We start from the raw sequence: 22,846 nt of genomic DNA, 5'->3' as shown, positions 1-22,846 counted from the left end.
TTTTGCAAACATCATAAATGTGTCTGAAATGCAGTTTTGCTTTGCAGTATTTGCTATTTCCAGGGGCCATCTACCACAGGCAGCCAAGAGGTAGCTTAGGGTTTATGAAAAAGAGAGGGGAGGGTGGTGGAAGAGAAGGAGGAGGAGGAGAGAGAAAAAGGAGAAAGAGGAGAACAAGAAGCAAACAAAAACAAGAACAAGAACAAGTAGAAGAGAAAGAGGAAGAAAAAGAAGAGGAAGAAGAAGAACAACAACAATGAGGGAAGGAGGAGGAGAAAGAGAAAACGGAAGAAAAGGAGGAGGGGAAGGAAAGATACACAGGAGAATGGAGGAAAGCACAGACAGGAGGGAAGGAAGAGAGGATCTAGTCACATTACTTTTCTGGTCAGCAGTTCGTTTCTTTTGTCAGTGGGAGGCAACAGAGGCCAGTCTAGGAAAGGGGTGGGGGAAAGAGGAAAGAGAAGAGAAGGGGAGGGAAAAGGGGAGGAGGAGGACGTGAGACTGGGTTAGAGAATTGAAAGGAAGCAAGGCTTTCTGGTGACGTTCAGTGCAGTCTCCCTGCAGCACCTCACGCTCCCCTTGGGCAAGAACCTGAGACCCCTTGTGCTAAGTCAAGAGGCTGAATGGGCTGCAGAAGAGCTAGAGAAGGACCAAGCAAAGCCATGGTGAGCCTTTGAGCCTAAAAGACTTCTAGATGCTCAGATAGAAACTCTTGGGGTTGTAGAGGCAGGTGGCAAGGATAGGAAGCATCCCATTTCAATTCTGGTTTGAAAAAAGATAGAAACTAAAAATTTTCTCAGACTCTCAGAAAAGTGATCCTGAAATCTTTCTTCTCAGACGTGGTCATTTCCTCTTGACTCTGTCTCTGGGGAGACACTTGAAGAGGTACTATCGAAATCAGATCTTTTGCAATAAACGCTATGTCTACATGAGAAGTGATACACCTTGGAAGATAGAATTTTAAGGTGTGCAGGAAATCTGTGCCTTTGTCATTTCAGTTATTCAAAATGTATTTCTTTCTATTTAAAAAAAAAAAAAGAAATATTTTTCTTTCCTGGTGTCTGTTTGGCTAATTGTTTTAGGTATTTGAGGCACTGACCCATTATGATCAAGTGTGAGGCTATAAATATAAGCACCAATGGTTAATTAAGCACCAACAAGACTTTTAAAAATATACATACTAAATATTAATAGTTTCATCTAATAGCTCAGCAGAAAAGCAGGTACAAAAATTACTGAACCAAAGAAAAGATTCAGGGCAGTACTGATTAGCAAGCTGAAAGTAAAGCACAAAAGGAAAATAAAACAGTTCTGATGTAACTTTAAAGTACTTTTTCATCTATGTCTGAGAAACCTGTTACCTCAGACAGGGTTAGTACACATGTGTGTTTTAATTTGATTATTAAGAAAGTTGTAAGCACCACCTCAAGGGCGGCAAATGTGTGGTTTAAGAGTATAAATCTAAATGTAATTTTGTATTTCATTTGCAGATATTTCCATGGAAATGTCAGAGCATCCAGAGGGACTTATGGAACATCTTCAAGTTGTGGGGGTGGACAATGCTGTGTTGTGGTATGCTATGATATTTACATATCGCTAAGTCTATTTTACTTATATTTATTTTTCTTAAATATCCACAGGTTCTACATAGTCTAAGGGAAAATTATTACACAGAGAGCTGTTAATTCTATCCCTTCTATGAACATCTCTTTTCTTCTTACCTTTAGGTCTTCCCAGAAACTCCTGAACACTATTTTTAATATACCATGGCCCATGCTATAGGGTTAAAATCCCAACAACCCCACAAAATTCTCCAATTATAAACGAATAATGTTAATTACGAAATCTCTGTTGAGGCACTTACAATCTGTACCAAATATTTAGCACTTCATTTTCTATTTTCAGTGTACGTTAATGTCATTTCTACAATTACAATATGAGCTCATTAAGGGATGGAGCTTTATCGTTTTTGGTCCTTCCATTGATGTGACAATTTTTTTTTTTTTTTGAGACAGAGTCTCACTCTGTCACCAGCCTGGAGTGCAGTGGTGCGATCTCAGCTCACTGCAACCTCTGCCTCCTGGGTTCAAGCAAATCTGCCTCAGCCTCCCGAGTAGCTGGAACTACAGGCATGTGCCACCACGCCCAGCTAAGTTTTGTATTTTTAGTAGAGGCAGGGTTTCACTATATTGGCCAAGCTGGTCTGGAACTCCAGACCTTGTGGTCCACCCGTCTCAGGCTCCCAAAGTGCTGGGATTACAGTGAGCCACCGCTCCCATCCTGATGTGACAAATTTTGTATCTGATTCTTGAAGACTCTCCAGCAACAGCTTTGAACTTGGTTTTTCATTTCCTAAGTAAACTAATGTCTTCTTACTCCCTAGCTTGGATTTTCAACTCTAGCCAAGCAAACATGCTAACTGTGCCCTTCACACATTCTTTATGCCATATCTGCATTGTGTCTCATGGAAACCTAGTGCTGTCTTCCTGCAACAGGCATTTTCTGAGTCGCCACAATGTGTGAAATCTGTGCTAGGCACTGAGGATACTGCAGTGGACACGATGGTTCTTTCCCTCTTGGAACTTGCATTCCAGTGCAATGCTCATTCAAAGCTCTGTTCAAAATGTTTATTTTATGATGCTCTTTACCATCAATCATATCTGTTTCTTTACTGTATTAGTGATTCACGTAGATCATACCATGCTTAGAAAGCCATACATCACTATGAAGTCATTGTGTCTTTATGTGTTTAATTAGGTATCTTCGAAACCCTCATATTTGAAGGATCCATATGTTTATTAAACATCATCAGTGGAGTCTCTTTGTGTATAGAACATGATCTAATCAATTTCATAATCCTCTATCTTTTGGCTTTGTAAATTGTTCTTTTTAAAAATTATGCAGTGAGATACCTAAGAGTTGAGTGGTATATTGGGCTTTCCCAGAAGCAGTTCTTCCTATGGTAAAATAAAATGTTTTTGATATAAAAGAGATTACTTAAAAGTACATCACTGTTCTTCCTGTCCTTATCACGCTTCTCCCACGGGTACATATGTGTTGGCTTTCAAGAAATTATTCCAGGATTAAAAAGTATAGTGTAAATTCTATAGTTATAAGATATTATACTGTAATTAGTTGTAAATTGTTAACAGCTACTAAGAAAAAGAAATATGAGTGTCTAAAATATATTGGTTAAATTTCACCTGAAATAATTTGGAGAAAAAATTAATAAGAAAATAAACCTAGAAAGCCACTAAATTTGTTTAAACTTAATTTGTTTAAAATAGAACCTTAGATAAAAGCATTTTATATGCAAGCCAGAAGGTCTAGGTTCTACTTCAAATCTGCAAACAACCATTCTGTGATCCTGAGACGGTCACATACACTCTTAGGCTCTGTTTCTGCATCTCTATGAAGTGTCTCGCTCAGCCTGGAGTAGTGCTAGGTTCTTTTTAGCTGTAACATTTCGTAAGTCTGCATGGGTCACACTGTTGTCTTGCAGATTTCCTGGCACATCATGGAGCCGACTGCTGGACTTACCATTATTCTGAAAAAGCCATGAACTGGCAAAGGGCTAGGAGATTCTGCCAAGAAAGTTACACAGATTTAGTTGCCATACAAAACAAGGCAGAAATTGAGTACCTGAATAAGACTCTGCCTTTCAGTCATTCTTACTACTGGATAGGAATCCGGAAGATAGGAGGAATATGGACGTGGGTGGGAACCAACAAATCTCTCACTGAAGAAGCAGAGAACTGGGGAGCTGGGGAGCCCAACAACAAGAAGAACAAGGAGGACTGCGTGGAGATCTATATCAAGAGGGCCAAAGATGCAGGCAAATGGAATGACGACTCCTGCCACAAACCAAAGGCAGCCCTCTGTTACACAGGTAGGGAGTAACAAGACGGCTACACAACCTGAGATTCAGGAAGGACCGCAGTTAAGAGAATAATCAGATTAATCACATGGAAAGGTGGGGGGGATGAGAACAGCTGCTGGTTCATTCTAAAATATGTCTAGCCCTCTGCATAATCTTGTACCACGTCACTTCTGAGCATTTTTGGTGTGTAAGATTTGTCTCTATGCACAAAAGCTATACCCCTAAGTCAAGTTACATCAAAACGATAGGTGTATGTAGGAAGTACGGAGGAAGAACTAGACAATCAGTGCCTTTGATAATAAGGCAGGGGAGGAGAAGCTGAGAGCTGGGGCCAGTTGGGAACTTAGGCTCACATCACTTTAGTTTTCATATTGTGAAGTAGGGAGCGTGGAACTGCATGCTTCTTTCTTAGTCTAATCTTATATAATTTTAGATAAAAATGGCACTATCTCTGGTGTATGAATATTTCTGTAAATGTTTTACACTTCCAAAATAGCCAGGAATTTTCCAAGTGATGTTTTAATAGTGAACCGTAGTTAATTTGTTCTCTTGTAAATTGGACTCTACTGTTTTAGCAAGTTTGGACTTTTTAACCTCTGTGATTTCTATCAAGAAAGGGATTGCCAAGAAATAATTGCCTGCAGAAATGATCGAGGTCAGGTCATCATTTAACCTTCTTACTACATTATAAACAAGTAATTTCAAGAGTTTTGAGGTATCCCACTAAGTTTCATATAAGCATTACAGAATATTAGTATTGGTAATGTCTATGGCTATATGCTTAGTATATAAGTAAAAATTTTAGCATATGATTTATGCTATGAATATACAAACAAACCTTTCCTGATTATTCAAATCACCTTAGACAAAAGGTTATCTATGTCCAAATAAATGACTTTGAGTACTGAAATGTAATTGCATTAATTTTTTTTTTTTCTGACCTCCTTAAAGCTTCTTGCCAGCCCTGGTCATGCAGTGGCCATGGAGAATGTGTAGAAATCATCAATAATTACACCTGTAACTGTGATGTGGGGTACTATGGGCCCCAGTGCCAGTTTGGTAAGTCTCTTTCCTTTCTTTGCTTCTTCCTAAAATAAAGTCACGGGAATTGTTATAGCTTATGATGGAAGCTGGTTGAAACAAAATAATACTAGCCATTCTGAGAAATGGGAAGTTTTGATCAGAATGCTCTGCTTTCACAATGTTGTTACTTTTCCGTAAAGGTTTCATAAGTCACCATGAAGTTTCAATTCACTTCTCAACAAGTCTTTTTGAGTACCACAAGGAGCACAGTGTTGGGATAAAAGCTGTCAGGTTACAATAAGGGAGTAGCATGGTAGATTCCTGCTGTCAAGAAGCTCACAACCTAATGAGCTTGCTAGATTAATTAGAACTCTAAGGTCTGGAAGAAACTATGCCATTTATCATTAGGAGGCTGAGTTACCAGGAAGGTAATCTTGCTTTTTCCTTCCAGGAGTTCCTTTCCTTCTTGCAGTTCTCCACACTTAATACATGTGCTCTGTATCTCATTGACTTTGCTCCTGGCCTTTTCTCTCATTTTGCACGTGGCCAACAAACGTGTCATCTTTAAGACATAGTTCAAAGACAGTTTCTTCTAGGAAGCTTTCTTAGTTCTGAGAGCTCCACGTATTTCTTCCTTATTTCTCCCACGTATGTTGAGGTCCTCTGTTCACTTGCCCATCTCCTCTGGTACTGTAAGCTTCTTGAGATCAGTAAGTGTCTTCTTTATCATTGCATCTTTGGGATTCACAAAATGCCTGGTGTGTATCAGGCACTTGCTTGTGAGCCTTAATTGAATTGGACAACTTAATTTTTTAAAAAAGCAATGTTTGTAAAGAATAAATAATTAAAACAGAAATAAATTTAAATGTCAACCAACTGAAATGGATCTATATATCTAACTCATTTCACTTGATCCCTGGGCCATGACTGCTTCCTAATACTCTACCCCTACCCCATTTTTGAACTTTATTTTTTAGCCCTTATATTATTGGTGTGACTATTTATTTCACTCGTTTTTAACATTTTGCTTTTTTTTTTTGTCTTGGTTTCTATCATCTCATTCTTTTCTCATTCTCTTTCTACCTGTGATCATTTCTCCTGGGATCCTTCATGGGCACTTACCCAGGACCATAAATTATTATGATGTCTCAGCTTTTGTCCTTTGTCTATTGCTCTTCTGACTCTAATCTACATGTCTCCTTTGGTCAAACTTACTGACATTTTTGGACTCAGAAATCTATGTGATCTTTGGACTGACAAACCTATCTCCAGCTCTGACTCAAGTATGCTAAGGATGCCCTTTGGGATGTTCAATAGACTCTAAAATCAATTGTTCCCAGTCAGCTTTCCTTTTTGTATTTCTATTTCTTATCTCAGTATATGGAATCACCATTTGCATGGGCACCTTGGTATGAGACTCTCTTAACTGCCCCAACATTAATGCAGGGTAACGTTCTACCAATTTTTACAATTTAGTGTTTTTCTAATTTGTCTTCCACTAAGACTTGTCAATTCTACTACCATTGCCCTCGTTATCTTTCTCCTAGATTCTTGTAATAGTCTCCTAGATGAGTTCCATAATTTTAAATTAGCTCCCCTCAGATATATTATTCATACTACAAGCAGACTGATCAATTAAAAGCAATTAAAACACATCACACATACGTGAAAATCCAACCATTAATTTCTACCTACTATTTTGCCCTACAAGGTGAAATTTAAGCTCTTCAAGCTCCAGAGTGATGCTTGATATATAATAGATACTCGTTAAATCAATGAAAAAAGATAACATTTCCTCTCAGCTCCTATCTTTATCCCTAATGTCATCTCATTTAATTTCCAAATACAAAAATTCCTCTGCTTCCTTGAGTCCATTCTTCACTGAAGTCTCGAGAGCAAGGTAGCAATAATGGCTGAAATTTGGCAGATGAGGAATAAGACATGAAATCTGTACTATTTACCAATGGCATGGCAGGGTCTACAACATGAAGACTTTAATTTCCAAGTCTTAAATTTACCTTTCGTACCACCAATCAGGAAAAGGAAATAGGTACAGTTTCTGGAGAGGGTTGTCAAAATCAAGAGTTAAAATTCTGGAACCGAGCTAGAACAGATGATGACAGAATTGAGGTCAAAATGCTTCCTAAACTTTTATATTCTCTCCTTGCAAAGAAGACTTATTATGGAGACCTACTCTTTCTCTAAACGTCCTATTCCCAATACTCTAGTAGACTCAGGGGCTCTGATGTGATAGCTATTTCCCAACTGAGGTGGTCATTCCCAGTTACACCTATTTGGGTTTAAGCATTCTCCCTCCAGATAATGCCGAAGATAATAATATAAAGACTAGCTAATGTTTAATTAGAAACTGAAGTTGGAGAGTATAAATAACCTTTCTTAAAGGCGCATGGTTATCAAGTGGCAGAGCTAGGATTCAAATCCAGACATCAGGTCCTCTTAACTCTTCCCCATACTGTTTGTTTGCCTATTGAAGTGATTCAGTGTGAGCCTTTGGAGGCCCCGGAGCTGGGTACCATGGCCTGTACTCACCCTTTGGGAGACTTCAGCTTCAGCTCACAGTGTGCCTTCAACTGCTCTGAGGGAACAAACTTAACTGGGATTGAAGAAACTACTTGTGGACCATTTGGAAACTGGTCATCTCCAGAACCAAGCTGTCAAGGTGAGTAACTTCAGACTAGAGGCTTTGTCATGGCGATCTTGGGCTTACGGTCAGAACATTCAGTAGAAGTTTGCTGAGAAGTCAAACTTAGGAGCCTAATTGAACCTAACTTAGTTTAACCTACTGTGATGTTTTTCAAAGGACTTGTTCCTACTAAATTTTTTTGAAAAACCTCCCAAACAAAAAATAAAAACCAAATACCCTCAAAGTCATCTCACAGTCTGTAACATGATTTATGGGAGTACAGCACGGTTATACTGTGTTTTTTATTTTTCTCATTGCCATAGCATAAATAACGCCTTGCTGAACCTCAGTTAAATTTTGGTCCTTCTCCTCTCAGTAACACCTATTTTATGTGGTGTCCTACTTAACACCAACCAATTTCCTTCTCAGGGTAGAGGTCTTTCTTGGTTGTTTTATTTGGCTTATTCTTAAAATCACCTTTTACTTTTCCTCGTGCATAAATTTTTAGGAGAATAACAGCTGAAAAACAAAAACATAATCTCTTGATCTTTTTAAGTTTGAAAAATGGTAGAATTTTTTTTCTTTTTTAACTGCCAACACTATCCCCATATGGGAGAAAACCAGTGGCGTCTGAGCTTGTGAAGCTTTGGTTAAATTCTCCACCATATGCTCCTGACGCATTAGTTTAAGTAGTTTAATTCTTAGAAGTGCTATCAAAATCCTTAATTGAAATCACAGAACTGTCAACCCACCTACTGAATTTTACAGAAGTTGGACTTGCTTCAGTGACTAGGGATGTTTTTCAAAACTGCTTGGGTAGATAATAGAACAGGTGAAAAGGTGGAGCTTCTCTGAGAATATTCCACAAGCGTCCTTGATGCAGAGGCCATGTGGCATGGTACTTCCAGCAGAAGTGGAGGGTCACCTTAGCTGTGGCAGCAGCCTGGAGTAGCCACTCCTGTCCCCACCAGCTTTCAGTGCTTCCTTACCTTCATCTCTCATTCACTACCCACCATCATTCTGTAAGAAAACAAAGCCTGCAAGCTTTATCGGAAGTAATGTAGTCAGGGAGCTTCGGCTAAAAATCCTTTGCTCGAGAGTCTCTACTCAGAAATACTGTTTTGTCTTTTTTTTTTTCTTTTTAATTGAAGTGATTCAGTGTGAGCCTCTATCAGCACCGGATCTGGGGACCATGGGCTGTAGTCACCCGCTGGCCAGCTTCAGCTTTACATCTGCATGTACCTTCAGCTGCTCAGAAGGAACTGAGTTAATTGGGGAGAAGAAAACCGTTTGTGAATCATCTGGAATCTGGTCAAATCCTAGTCCAATATGTCAAAGTGAGTAAGTCTGTCCTGAAGAATTGGAGACTTAGACATAGAGCTGATGGATGAGCAGGTGTGAGCAAAGACATACATAAACATTTATGTTTTGTTTCGCTAAGTAAAGGTGGCTTCAAAATAAATTTGTATGCTTAATTCACTGTAAAATCTTTGGCTGCTCTTGCCTCCTCCTTTAATGGCAACCATTTCTTATTTTCATTCTCACCTCTTGCCATCTTAACTCTTAAAATCCGAACTCACTGATTTACTTTTTATCCGTTATTCTATTCCACTACCATCTAACATCTCTGTTGGCCCATTGAAATGCCTCTAAAAGGTCACCAATGACCACCTACTTCCCAAACTAATGGATACTCCTGAATTATCACTAAGCTAATGCCCCCCAAATCTGTCTGTACATGAGAAGAATCGTGTCTTCTTCGTCTCTGTATACCCTCCGCCTGACACAGTGCTCGGCAATAGGTGCTAAAGCCGATGCATGCTAAGTTAGCATGTGAAAAAACAGTTACCCATGTCTGCCCCTGAGACTATCTGCATGGATGACAAAAGTCTTTAAATGGTAGGATCTGCAGAAGCTGTCAGAAATGCTGATCTCTGTGTGCTGTGTGTCCAGGGCCAGGGAGTAGAGCGGGTGAGCACAGAAAGGCGGGGAGGCCTTTAGCAGAGGACTGTATATTAGGCCTATCAGAGACATTTCCCTCTAAGGCCTAGCTAGTGTTCATTTCCTCCTCCTCTTCATCAAGCCAAAGGCGCCCTCTGTCTGGAGCTTCTGGGAACTTGAGCCTTCTCTCCATCATATATGGGTGTGGGGAGCAAAGCACCTTGAAAACGTTCATCAGAGTAATGGGGAGAACTAAGGATAGAATCAGTCCCTCTGCCAATATGTAAAAAGTAGGTTCCTTCAAGTGTTGGTATCAGGAAACAGATTTTTTTTTATACCAGTGTTTTTAAATAGAGGCTCCCAAATGAACTCAGTGTACACTTACAAGAGTATCTATAAATATGCCCTTTTACTTATTTGTGAAGGAAGTGGAGGGAAGTGGTAGAACTACCTCATTTGAAAGAGATTAGTGCAGGTCCCTGGCATGTAAACGAGTGCCAGGGACCTGGCACAATTTTTTGCACAATTTTTGCACAATTTTGCACAAATTTTTGCACAATTGCTTTAAAGTAAAAGCATTAAAGATTTTCTTTGACTGATGAATTATCCAGTTCAGATCACTGGCTTTTATTTTTCCTGAAGTTGTATTAGGGTTTTTAGCTCTTCTCTGTATTTCAGAGTTCCAACCATTGAACAAGTCCATGGAGCTAAATACAATGATGACCACCATTCTTGCCAACATTTTTAGGTGCATTCCCAGGAACTCTGAACCACAGATCTGGGGATTGAGATTCTGTAGGCATTGGACTAGTGAGGCTGGTCCAGTCTTTCCCTATGCTGTAGACTTATCATAGGCCTTCCCATGCCTATTCCCTCATCTGTCAAATGGCATCACATGGGCTACTACCAAAAGACGTAAGAAGGAAAAAAGTCAAATATCATGAGATGGACTAAGGAAATAATGCTCGTGGTCTCATGCCATGTGCCTTACTGACTTCTCTTTCAGAACTGGACAGAAGTTTCTCAATGATTAAGAAGGGCGATTATAACCCCCTCTTCATTCCAGTGGCAGTCATGGTTACTGCATTCTCTGGGTTGGCATTTATCATTTGGCTGGCAAGGAGATTAAAAAAAGGTATGTGCCTGACCCCAATCATCCTGTCTTCATTCCTACCTTGGGCAATGACGGCAGAACTGAGGGGTAGAGAACAGGATGGGTTATTACACGCTGCCCCCTGGGATAAGGTGGCTATATCTAAATAATTTTAAGGACTTTGAGGTTGTAAGTCACCTTAACAAGAAAACTATTTATTTCCAAATTCTGAAATCTTTTAATAAGTGTTTGTAGAATCAGAAGAATAGAATCAAAGTCACCTGTATTTAGCAAGGGTAAAAAAATTCGTAGGTTTGTTTTTAAATTTTTTAGCTTGGAGTCATTTCTGTACAAGATGTCAAACTGATAACTTGAAAACTGCATACTCCTGCGGTGGGAATCAGTGTGGGGCAAACAGGAAACAGATAACGGGCAGTTACACTAGTTACAGTTATGCCAACAAAGAAAACAGAAGCCCCCAAAATCACAGGTTTTGTAGGAAGCTCAGGGTATCTTTAATGTAAGATTAAATAGTCTTCATCTGTGGGCCTGGCTCCGTGGCTCTCACCTGTAATCCTAGCACTTTTGGAGGCCGAGGCAGGAGGATTACTGGAGCTCAGGAGTTCAAGACCCACCTGGGCGACATGTGAAACCACATCTCTACAAAAATACCAAAAATTAGTCAGACAGGGTAGCATGCAAATGTAGTCCCAGGTACCCAGGAGAGTGAGGTGGGAGATCACTTGAACCCAGGAAGTCAAGGCTGCAGTAAGCCATGATAGAAGCACTGTGCTCCAGCTGGGCAACAAAGTGAGACCCTGTCTAAAAAAAAAAAAAAAAAAAAAAAAAGTCTTCATTTGTAAAATATCTTCCAATATCACCAACTTACAAATACTTCTGCTTTCCAAAAATTTTAGTTGTAGGTTGGTTGTTTAAACATTAAGAATATTTTTCCTATAGAGACAATGGTAGAAATAATGGCTACGTTCCCAGGCTAAACCTAAGAGTTTTTCTAAGACAAAATATAGTTCATGGCATTTACAAGGATAAACGTAAAAAGTCCTAAATCCGTATATGTGTATTTGAGGGTGTGTACGTGTGTCTATGTGTCTGTGTATGTATGTGTGTGTGTGTGTACACATATACAGAGAAAGAGAGAGACAGAGAGAATTTATAGGCTTTTTGGGCTCTAATAGCTAGAAAAAGGGTACAGGTAACTATTTAGAGCATGGTAGCCAATGAAGTGACCAGAGTGTTTACCCCTATTCTTCTGTTCTCAGATGAATCTTCTGACTCTAGCACTTTGTCCCCTGCCCTAGTAGTCTTAGTCTGAGACTTTGGCTCCTTTCTTTCGGGAAAGGAATAAGGAAGGGCTCCAGAAACATGTGTCCTTGCGCATGGACTCATCTAGACACATTCTGTGCTCCTGGCATTATCGTTCTCTGGTCAGTCACTACTATTGGCCTGTTTGGTAAATGAGAAAACCGAGACAATGATGTTTTAGGCCAAATCTCGAAAACCCCATATCAGCAGGCCCCAGAGTCAGAGATCAGACTCCCATCCAGATACATCTTCAAAAACGACTGGTCTTCAGATTTGTGAACTGTTTTCTTCCTCGGTTGCAAGAATTTCCCACTTAAACCAACACCCAGGGTTAGAGGAAGGCATGAAACTGAACACATGCCCCCCTAGTTCCCTTTTCTTCAAAAAGAAACTCTCTCAGTAGGAACAGATTCTTACTCATCTATTGCTGTTAGTTTCATTGTCCCTAAAAATATATATATATGTGAAGTTAAACAAACAGAATCTAAAGCTAATTCAGATTTGATTCTCCCTGCTCAAGTGCATTTGGTCATCAGCAGGCTGAATTTTAGAAGAAAAGATTTCAAATACTAGTCTTTCATACTTTAAAGGATTAAGACAGTAATGGAGCACTGTCTTAGTGCAGTGCTAAGTGCTTAGTGCAGTGCTTAGTGCAGTGCTAAGTGCTTAGTGCAGTGCTTAGTACACTAAGTGCTAGGACTTGAACTAAATACTTTGAATATATTTTATTTTATCAATCCAATGAGGATGATACAATTATCATGCCTCTTCAACAGATGAAGAAACTGTAGTTTAGAGAAGATAAGCAGCTGTTCAAAGACACACTACTCTACAAGGGGCAAAATAGGGCTTGCACCTGGGTGGGATGATTCTAGAATGCCAGTTTACAGCCACCGAAATATATTGCCTCCCAAATGATTCTTTCTGCTCAAAGAGTTTTTTTAAAGTTATCTACTTATTTATATTCTGTATATTCTGCTTTTTTTCAAAAAGAATGTGAGATAGTACAAAATGCATTCAGTATAGCAAATTAAAATTAGTTCAAAAGTAAGAAAAAGAAAGCTAAATTTAAACTGAAAATTTAAACTTGGTTCCTTAAAAGAATCAAGGTTAAAGTTATGGCACAAAATCTAAGTCACAAAGTCCTATATACTTGGTAGGAGAAGGTCTCAGATTTTGCTCTGAGTTTCCTTGCAGCCAGTCAAAGGAGAGACGTGATATTCCTTGTGTTTGTAAGATAAAAACACATTAGTTACTCAGATGAGGCTGTGTAATTCCTACCAACAAGACCAAAGTGAAATTCTCTTGTGGATTCTCACAGAGAAGATGCTGTGAGGTATAAGAGCACGTAGCCTTACAGTATTCGCAGCTATCCCTCAAGAGAAGAATCTGTAGGTAGGATGAGATGGCAGATTGGGAAGGGATAAACACTTGAATGGGCATACTGGGTCTCACAACCAGGCAATGTAGCCTACACTTCTGTCTTTTTGAGTAGCACAGAGAATGGAATAGAACCCCGAGAGGCACCTGCATCAACATGTCTGTTCTGTTTATCTACCACTGTTTATCAGAACACTAAGCCAGTTCCTCAAATCCCCTTTGACACAGATGGGGTCCACCTAACAAATACCTAATATACTTCAAAAGACAGTTTTGAGAGTGGGAGTCTCCCTTCTTTCCTACTTTAAAACTTTAAATTATCTGATTTTCGCTAATGTCATTTCTCTATTTTCTATTTTTAGGCAAGAAATCCCAGAAAAGGTAAGTTTTATCAGTGGCAAGGAGTTTCCACGTCTGCTGATCCCTTCTCTACTTCCTTAAGTTACTTCCTGCTCTAGCTAGGCACCTTAACCCCATAGTAGTTTATTTACCTGGGTTCCTCATCCCAATGACCAGATAAGGTGATAAATCTACGAGCCTTCTTTCAGAGCTGTGCTTTTTGGTGCTAGTGGAGCTGAATGAATGAATGAACAAGTAATTCCCTATTAGAAAAGGGCAGTTTATGTCAAGGGAGCTTTCTCTGGTTGCCTCAGAATTTTCTCTGAGGGTTGAAAACATTGTGCTCTGTTCTTTTTGTTCTGGCTGAACATGAGGCCCTAAATATATTATTTAAGAAAGAGTCAACTGAACAACCGTTTACTGAGAAATGAATAAATGCTTGTTCAGTTGAATATTTGCATTCGATTGCTCTAGTAGGCACTGACCTTCAGAAATGTAGGAAAGCTGGGGAGCATGAATTGTTCCTGCAGCTTCCCCAAGGAGGCAATTATTTTCTAGTTTGGTCTTGAAGCTCAAATTTCCTCAACTGGAGAAATAGCATAGTGGGAGGACATGCAGACACGTCAAAGTGCATGGCCCATCTGGCAGAAATGAAGATGGTTAAATAGTTCTCAGTTTCTAGGGTTTAGTGACTCGCTCTGGCATTTTAAGAATGAGAGTGTAAGTAAAATTAACTATGAAAGGAAGACTTTGGTGACATATTCAGTACCCAACTGAGCTCCCTTTAAAAATGCTAGAAATGAAGTGAAATGATTTCTGAAGGGATTGGATGCTGATTTGGGCAACCATCCTACCAACCACAAACTCAGTATGGGCCATTGCTTAGAATGCAAAGGAAAAAGTGGGGAAAGACACCAAAGCCAGATCATAAAGTAACTTATAAGCCATGTGATATGGGCTTTATCGTGAGGTCTTTTGGGATATCACTAAAGGGGTTTAAACAGTGAGTGGCCTTGCCTCCTGCATCTTATGAAGTTCACCCAGCAGAGCAGCATGGCAAGTGTGGGAGACAAGGGGCAAACAGACTTGTTTTGGAGGCGTTTGAAGTTGTTAGGTTAAAACTGATGGTGCCTGTCTAGAGAAATAGTAGTAAGAATGGGCTCATGAAATCAGAGGAGGTGATATTAACTGAATGTGTCTGTTAATTGGCTAAAAGGGAGAGAGAAGAATAAAATTATCATCTTTCTGACCTGGAAACTGGCAGATGGTAGTACTGTTTACTTCTGAGAAGGGAACATAAAAGAATGAGAGGTTTTGGAGGTAAAGATTGTGGGTTCAATTTTATGCCGAGCTTTGGGTGTCTGCACATGATTCACTGTGGTTCACTGGGCCTATCCACAGCACAGGGCCACGTTGGGGAAGGAGATGAGATGTGGGTTTCAGTCCCTCACATTTCAGGAGGTAACTGCCATCTCAGGAATGGGTACGATCATCCAGGACGGGTGTGAGTGCTCCGAGAATGGAAGAGGAGAGAGGAGGGGAGCCAGGGGAACGTCATTATCTAACAAGTCAGTCAAGGGAAGGAGAAATGATGAAGAGGTTGCCAGGCAGGGAGAAGGAAGAGGAGGAAGAGTGTGGGGTCATGAATGCCAAAGAAGAGAGAAAGGGGAACGGTCTCAAACATTGCCAGGAGAAGCAGTAAGTATCCCCTCGATGCAACAAGGGTGTCAGTGGGGAGACCATTTTCAGTGCAGGTATCAAAACAGAGGTCATATGGCCAAGTGCTGAGCATCACTGAGGATGAGAAAGTAGAGACAGAACGTGCAGTCAGCTCTTTTAAAAAGTTTGGCTGTGAAGAACTGGGGCAGGGGTAACTGGAGGAAGATGTTGGATCATGGAGCCTCTTTTTGTTCTTTTTAATTACTCTGTCTTCTCTTTAATAGTGCAAATGAAGTCTAGTGAGGAAAAGCTTCTTTCTCTGGGCTGGTCTCCCTATGTCTGTGGCAGGAAACCCACAAACTGTGAAGATTTCTTTCACACTCCGACCTACTGAGTGAAAGTATTTTCTGGCACAATCTACCCAGAGCTGTTTGCTGGCTACAGGAACCACCTGTTTTAAGTGCCACTAGATGGAAACAGATCAACTAGATTTTTTTTTTTAAGATGTCCTTGAGGCACAGGAAGAGGTACTGGCTGGAAGAATATTAGCAATAAGCGAATTACCATGCTAAGAAAATTGCTATACTAAGTTTAATGGTTCACGGATTTTTTATCAGTGATTATTATCAGTGATATTAGCAATAAGCTAATTATTATCAGAATATTAGCAATAAGCAAATTACCATGCTAAGAAAATTGCTATACTAAGTTTAATGGTTCACTGATTTTTTATCAGTGATTATTTATCAGTCAATTAATAGTTGTTTATTGAACATTTTTTTGTGTTGGAAAATGCTAAATATGCTTCAGACAAGAGGAGTACGGCTTGCCCCTGATTTCAGGGCGATTATTACCTAGCTGGGGAGTTCATGACAAGAATATAGAAAAAAAAATCAGAAAAATACAAGGCAGAGTATGGTAATGGCCAATGAGTGCTATATTTAAGAAGGAAAAAAACATCTGGCTTGGTGATTATAGAAAATCTTATAAAGAAGGTGGCACCTGGGTTGCTTTTGAAGAATAGATAGGATTTAGGTTTATGGAGAAAAGCAGGAAAGGAAGGCAGTCTGTAGGAGGGAAATGGTGTCAGCAGTGGTATGGTAGTGAGACTATGAAGGCATTTCTCAGGGGCCAGTGAGCAGAACTTTCTAGAGCTCATAGCTTATTGAGGAGCTGTGGAATCAAAGTTGGAAAGGAAGGCTGGCCCCACCAACATAAGTCCTGAATGCTTCACCAGATAGCCTAGAAGGGCCTAGCAAAGAAGAATTATTTGCCTAGTTCTCGTTTATTGACCAAGGCTGTATTAATTCATAAGAATCACAGGATTTTAGGTCTGGATAGGATTTTGGTCGGTATCACATTCAAACTCTTTTTATAGTTGAACTAATTAAGTAACTTTTCTTTAGACCTTGAGCAAGTGACGAAGTTAGTTACAATCATCATAAACCTTTATCAAATATCAATTCCATGTTATACATGATTATGAATGGTTCACATGTTTTAAATCATGAAATATGCCTTGAAGTCTGTGGGAGAAGATGTTCACGTCTATGAACATCTTCATTACAGGTAAAGAAACAGGCACAGAGAAATAAAATAGCTAGCCTGAGGTCACAATAAATGGCAATGGTGAGATCCATACTCATCTGGATCCAGGGATCATGCTCTTAAAGCATATGCTTTTAGAACTCAAGACTCTTGACTACCAGCTTAGAGTGGTAAGTCCCAGATACTCTCCTTTTCCAGTAATGTGATTTTTTTTTTCACACTGAAACCATTGTGTGATGGCATTGAGGAAGGGTGGGGTAGAAGAAGTAGGGTGTGTTTTCTGAACAAGTGAGAGGTAAAATGAATACTATCACACTAAACTCTGTGCCGTTGTTTTTAAGTTCTTGCGCTAACTTTCATAGTAGTTTGTATTCATTTCGATTAGTTTTTGAATGGCGAATGAATGACTCCTTGGGCGTTTGTGGTTTCATTTCTTGCTGGGTTATTTTGACTCTTCTGCAAACTGGCTCTGTTTATCACCTCATTTGGTTTCTACTGTCTAAATTCTGGCAGGGTAGAAGCTACACCCAAGATACACAGGAAGATATGATGCCAACCTCAGAGGAGGGCATATGTGAAATTTTGTTTTCAGAAACATTTCTTGTCTCTATTTTGGCAAGCACCTTTACAGCTGCTGAACTGTGGTTTACCCTGACAGTTCATCATGAGAACAGCACCTCAGAATCTAGTTCTCCCTTTGAAAGGTGATATTAAGACATACCACATTTTGTTCTCCCGTGTCCTTTCCAAGAATCAGACAGCTGTGTCACACAAAAATGTGTCACTTATTTCCTTAAACTAAATGTGTTACCATCTCATTAAATTATATTCCAGGATATAATTTATCAGGAGTTTATAATTACCACCATTTCATGAGTTTAATTTTCTCCAATTTCATTTTCCATTTAAGCATGCCTTCTAATTTCTTCACTTTCCACTGCTCAAAATCAATCTGCACTGTCCTTCAAACTCATTAGATCTGGAGACAAAGACCGTACCACAAAAATTTCTCCAAGTGTGGTCTGTGGGCCAGTGGCATAAGCATCACTAGAGAGCTTGTTAGGGGTGCAGAATCTCAGACTCACTCAGACCTACTGAATCAGAGTTTGCAGTTTAACACCATCTCTGAGTGGTAAGCACATGAAAGTCTGAGAAGTGCTGCTCCAGGGTTTGTTTAGCATTCGTTCATGTTCAGATGTTCCGAAAGGCTGGCACCTTGCCTGAGATTTTCAGCTGAAAGCATTTCCTTGCTCCTCTTCTCATCTCTCGTAAATATTTGCCTTTACTACCAACACTCCAAGTTTTGCAAGTTTTAAACTTTTTAGTTTATTATCTTTTGTTTTTCTTTCAGTATGGATGACCCATATTAAATCGCCCTCGGTGAAAGAAAATTCTTGGAATACTAAAAATCACTGGATCCTTTAAATCTTCCCATGAAGCCTTTTGCGTGGTGGCACCTCCTACAACAAAGATGAGGTGTGTTTCCTTCAGCGCATCTGGAAAGATTTCTACCTGACCGACAGCTCCTTCTGCTTCCATTTTGCCCCTCATTTATCCCTCAATCCCCAGCCCGCAGATGTTTATACAGCTCAGGTTTTTGTCTTTTCTGAGGAGAAACAAACAAGATCATAACGGGAAAAGATTAAGGTGGAATATAAAGATGGCCGACTCTGCTCTTTCCTGATGCTTGTTTCCAGTTTCAATTCACTGCTGTACCTGATGACAGACGCTTCTAAATGCAGGGAAAATCTGACACATAGGTGACTACGGACTTAGTTTTCTTGCAGATCAAATTTCACATCCTGTCTTCTGTATATGGTGGAGCTACACTCTTACAAAAAGTTCATAAAGTCTACGCTGTCCTTGCTTTCTAACTCCAGTGAAGTGATGGGGTCCTGCTCAAGTTGACAGTCCTATTTGCACTGTAGCTCACCATCTGTGAATGGAGGCCATCCCGTTTAACTGCCCTCAGCCTCCTCACCTTCTTCAGCTGCCTTTCTTTTTCAGTTGGCTGACTTCCATATGTTGTGTCTCATGAGTGCCAAGCAAAAGAAGAGAAGAGAGAAATAGCCTGCATCTTTTTTTTTTTTTAGTTTGGGGGTTTTGTGGTTTCTTTTTATGAGATTCATTCCTATTTCTTATAGTCAATGCTTCTTTTATCACTATATTATTAATAAGAAAACATCACTGAAATGCTAGTTGCAAGTGACATCTCTTTAATGTTATGTAGAAGAATTAAAACAGGTAGAGAAATTCCTTGGAAGAGTTAAAACAGGTAGAGAATGCTCTCCTTTCCTCTGCCCTCCAAACTTCTTATCCACTTACCTAGATTCTACGTATTCTTTACATTTCATCTCAGGCCTCCCTCAACCCCACCACTTCTTTTAGTCCTTAACTAGTCCAACTCATGATGATCTCCTCTTCCTGGCTTCTGACTGAAAGTTAGCCTGTAACATGCAATTTTGCATTTGAATACAGCCTGTTTTTTAAGTGTTACTTAGTTTGCCTAGTTTGTTATTTTGAAAATTATCATATAAACATATGATAATATGTTTTCTCCCCAGTGAAATTATATGCTCCTTTAGGGCAGAGATTGTGTCAGATCCCTGGAGTGTCAATAAATGAATGTTCAAATAAATCGGAAAGAGCATACATTTTGTTTTGTTTTTGTTTTTTTAAACGGCGAGAATTTGCACATTACTGCTGATATAAGTTTCAGCAAACCCTCTTTCTCTATGGCATCTGATGACCTGGGCAGATATCACCTAATGTCAAGAGCTGAATTTTTATGAGAGAACAGGACCCTGTCAGAAGCTAGCTGGAAATACCTCCTTGTCCCATGGCCAGTACAGATTTCATACAAATTTGCACACATTATGAAAACAATTTTTTGGTAATGATTACATTTTTCATTCTCAGAGACATCTCAGATTCTGTATTACAGCAAGAGCTGTTGCAAAAGAGTCTCCCTTTGGATGTGCAAGTCACATTCATGTAGTTTAGGGTATATCCCCTGGAGTTGTGCAGTGCACACCTGCACAGACTCGCATTGCAACCCTGATTGAAAATGTTTGTTCAACTGAAATCTCAGGGCCAAGGAACCCAAATGGACACTATTCCTTGTAACTACGATGCATATAGATTTAAAAATAAAGTTCTATATTCACATTCTAGGATTCCTATATGATCTTAGGAGTTACCTAATAGTATATCCCATAAATAAAGATTCATAATATAAATTTCTCCAAAAACCTTGGTCTTAACCTCCCTGAGACTTACTTCTTATGTCCATAAAATAAGAATGAAATTTGCCTTGCTTACCTCACAGGGTTATTGTGATGTTCATTAAGTATGAAATTGCTTTGTGAACTGAACCTTAAACATGGACTTTTTTTTTTTCCTCACCCAAATCTCACCTTTCATGCTTTCTTGGTGTACGATTCTGGCTCTTATCCTAAGGCTCTAACAGATGGAGCTCTGAGTCCTTATGCTGAGATTAGAAACCAGGAGGTCTTTTATTTGTGTTTCATTAGGAACCCAGCCCTCAGCTTTTAACTGCAGAGGGTTGGCTCGGCCACCTGCACTTCTGCTTGGGGGAGGTGGACGGGCCTGGGACAGGGAGTCAGAGGCATCAGTGGAAACCCTGACTCTGTCTCTGCGATGTGACCCAGGCCAGTTGTTATTCTCTGAACTTCCAATTTACTTATGAAATGGGGATCCCATGAACTTCCTCCCATGGTTGTGTGAACTCCTCTCTCCCTTTATTCAGAGTACCAAGTTCATGAAATCAACAGAGTCCCAGGGACACAGAATTATTCATTCCTTCTGATTTGTTCACCCAAAATCAATGTGCCTAGGCTATATGATTATAGTTTCCTACAGAAATAGTTCACCAAATTAAAATCTGATTTTTAAAAAATCAGCTGGGCATGGTAGCACACACCTGTACTCCTAGCTAGTCAGGAAGCTGAGGCCGAAGGATGGCTTGAGCACTAATGATTTAATGAGAACAGAATGAGGCAAAAGAGAGGCCTCTTGTCCCAATTGCACTGTGGAAAATGAATAAATGTATTCTTTAGACATCTATGTTCTTTCTCTTAAACATTCTCCTATCTGCCGGCTTGCTTTTCTCTAGGGTTCTTTTCTCCAAAGTTCAAGTTCTTTTCCAGTTTCCCTCTTTTGACTTCAGCAATTTGATTTTTCCCTTCTGTTCACACGTCCTATTCAGGAAAGAAAATCTGCCATCACCAAAACAGCCTACCCGCCATCCACAGCAAGGGACAGGGAAATGAGGGAGAAGCAATGAGATTGTCCCTTCACTTTGGCCTTTGAGGCCTTGTCTGATCCAGCGGGCCCTGACATTTTATGAGATACATACAGCCTTCCCTGTGGGACTCTGAAAGGGTTTTAGTTGGAAGCAATATAATAATGTTTACTTGACATCTTGGTATGAAGCTTGATCTGGTAGTGGTGTTTTCAATACCAATTGTTTTAATAACAGTAGTAACCATAATGATGATACTAGTAAGTAATGTGGTTTCTTTTAAAAGTTTTTAAATCTTGGTGGGGTGCGGTGGCTCATGCCTGTAATTCCAAAAATTAGGGAGGTTAAGGCAGGAGGATTGCTTGAAACCAGAAGTTTGAGACCAGCCTGGGCAATACAACAAGACCCCATCCCTATTTTATTTTTTAATTAGCTGGGCATGATAACACAGGTCTGTAGTCCTAGCTACTCAGGAGGCTGAAGCAGGAGGATTGCTTGAACTCAGGACTTTGAAGCTCCAGTGAGCTATGATTGCACCACTGCACAGCAGTCTGGGTGACAGAATAAGACCCTGTCTCTCATAATAATAATAATAATAAAGTTTGTTAGATTAAACTTATCTAGGCATACAGTTATCTTAGTAAGCATCCGAATCTCTTTTCAGGAGAAAGCTACCTTTTCTTGCTAAGCCTCTAATATAGCAGGTGAGACCCTACAGACATGGCGTTGGCAGGAACTCAAACAATAGTAGTATGTAATTAAGGCATTCTGTATAAGAACACTTAGAGGAGTTAGTTTTCTTTGCTCCTGTGAGCACATGAGAAGAAAAAAAAAGAGAGAAGGTAATGAAAGTAGAGAGAGAAGAACTAGAAATGTGAGAAGCTGAAGAACTCTGGGGAGGTGGGGTGGGGGTCAGCCTGGCCTCCGGGGACTTGTATGGATTTAAACAGTGTGACTCCCCTGCATCACACTAACCTTCCCTTCCGTAACATCCTACGAGGAATGCAACCCAGACCTGTAATTAGGTTGCTTTGAAGAAGGAGTTTCAGGTGGAAGGGTTGGTTCTTTAATTTGGGAAAGTAGATATGACGTAATAGCCACAAAATGCATAGTTGGGACAAAATATTTTGTTAAGAACAAAATATTTAGAAGAAAATCAGTGCTCTAGTGAGCATGAAGATTCTCTGAGAATTTTGAGAACTCTTAGAGGGTTTGGGACCAATATTTTTAATTCATTTTATCTGGATTTTAGCGGGTAGAGAGATGGTACCTGACATCTCGTTTACATTCCTCAGAGCATTTAATCCCTGGCCATAGATGGTATTATCCCCATTTTAAATTGTAAGAAACTGAAGCTCAGAGATATTAGTTTGACTAAGTTCATATAGCGAGACAGTGTCTATAGAGTTATTGAGTGTCTGTTTAATAGGTAAGGAAAGGTAGTATAAAAGCAGCTGTGTGTCTAATGCCATAGAGAAAAGGAAATAAAAAATTATTTAGAATAGATTTAGTTTCAAACACTCTTGCTGAAGTGGGTAGCCCAAAAGTATGCAGCCATTTCTCAATTCACAACAAAATGACTCTCGAAAGCCATTTTGAGAGAATAGGCTATGTCTCTTGATGTCAGCATCCTCAGAACTGGCCCCTTTATCAGGAAGAGAATAGTTCAAAATGGGTTGTTCAATGACAAAGGACACAGGCATGTTTAGCAAAAAGAGAGGCTTAAGGCATACAACAATGGTCTTCAATTAC

General features: G+C 39.7%; 1 protein-coding gene across 2 annotated transcripts; it reads left to right on the top strand.

Moving 5' to 3' along the window:
• Nucleotides 1–268: 268 nt before the first annotated feature.
• Nucleotides 269–19,482, top strand: SELL (selectin L). 2 transcript variants are annotated; one of them, XM_012444656.2, is made up of 9 exons: nt 269–384; nt 1,491–1,572; nt 3,503–3,889; nt 4,832–4,939; nt 7,398–7,583; nt 8,699–8,884; nt 10,495–10,623; nt 13,647–13,665; nt 18,182–19,482. In XM_012444656.2, exons 2-9 carry the CDS (start codon nt 1,560–1,562, stop codon nt 18,198–18,200), a joined length of 1,047 nt encoding a protein of 348 aa, XP_012300079.1. In that variant the 5' UTR covers nt 269–384; nt 1,491–1,559; the 3' UTR covers nt 18,201–19,482. The 2 variants fall into 2 exon arrangements, with proteins under 2 accessions (XP_012300079.1, XP_012300077.2); XM_012444654.3 differs by lacking the exon at nt 269–384 and adding an exon at nt 469–665.
• The last annotated feature ends 3,364 nt before the right edge of the window (nt 19,483–22,846 follow it).

The sequence above is a fragment of the Aotus nancymaae genome, unplaced genomic scaffold (genome assembly GCF_030222135.1).
Source record: "Aotus nancymaae isolate 86718 unplaced genomic scaffold, 86718_ANA_hifiasm-v0.15.2.pri h1tg000108l, whole genome shotgun sequence".
In the NCBI taxonomy this organism is placed as follows: Eukaryota; Metazoa; Chordata; class Mammalia; order Primates; family Aotidae; genus Aotus; species Aotus nancymaae.
The sequence above is the reverse complement of the archived record's forward strand: the minus strand, read 5'-3'. Positions and strand labels throughout refer to the sequence as shown.

Excerpts from the sequence above, each read along its gene's own strand:
- SELL (XM_012444654.3), top strand. The coding sequence starts at position 624 with ATGGGCTGCAGAAGAGCTAGAGAAGGACCAAGCAAAGCCATG. Across the intron at positions 3,890-4,831 it reads GGCAGCCCTCTGTTACACAG|CTTCTTGCCAGCCCTGGTCA; the intron begins GTAGGGAGTAAC and ends ACCTCCTTAAAG. Across the intron at positions 7,584-8,698 it reads TCCAGAACCAAGCTGTCAAG|TGATTCAGTGTGAGCCTCTA; the intron begins GTGAGTAACTTC and ends TTTTAATTGAAG.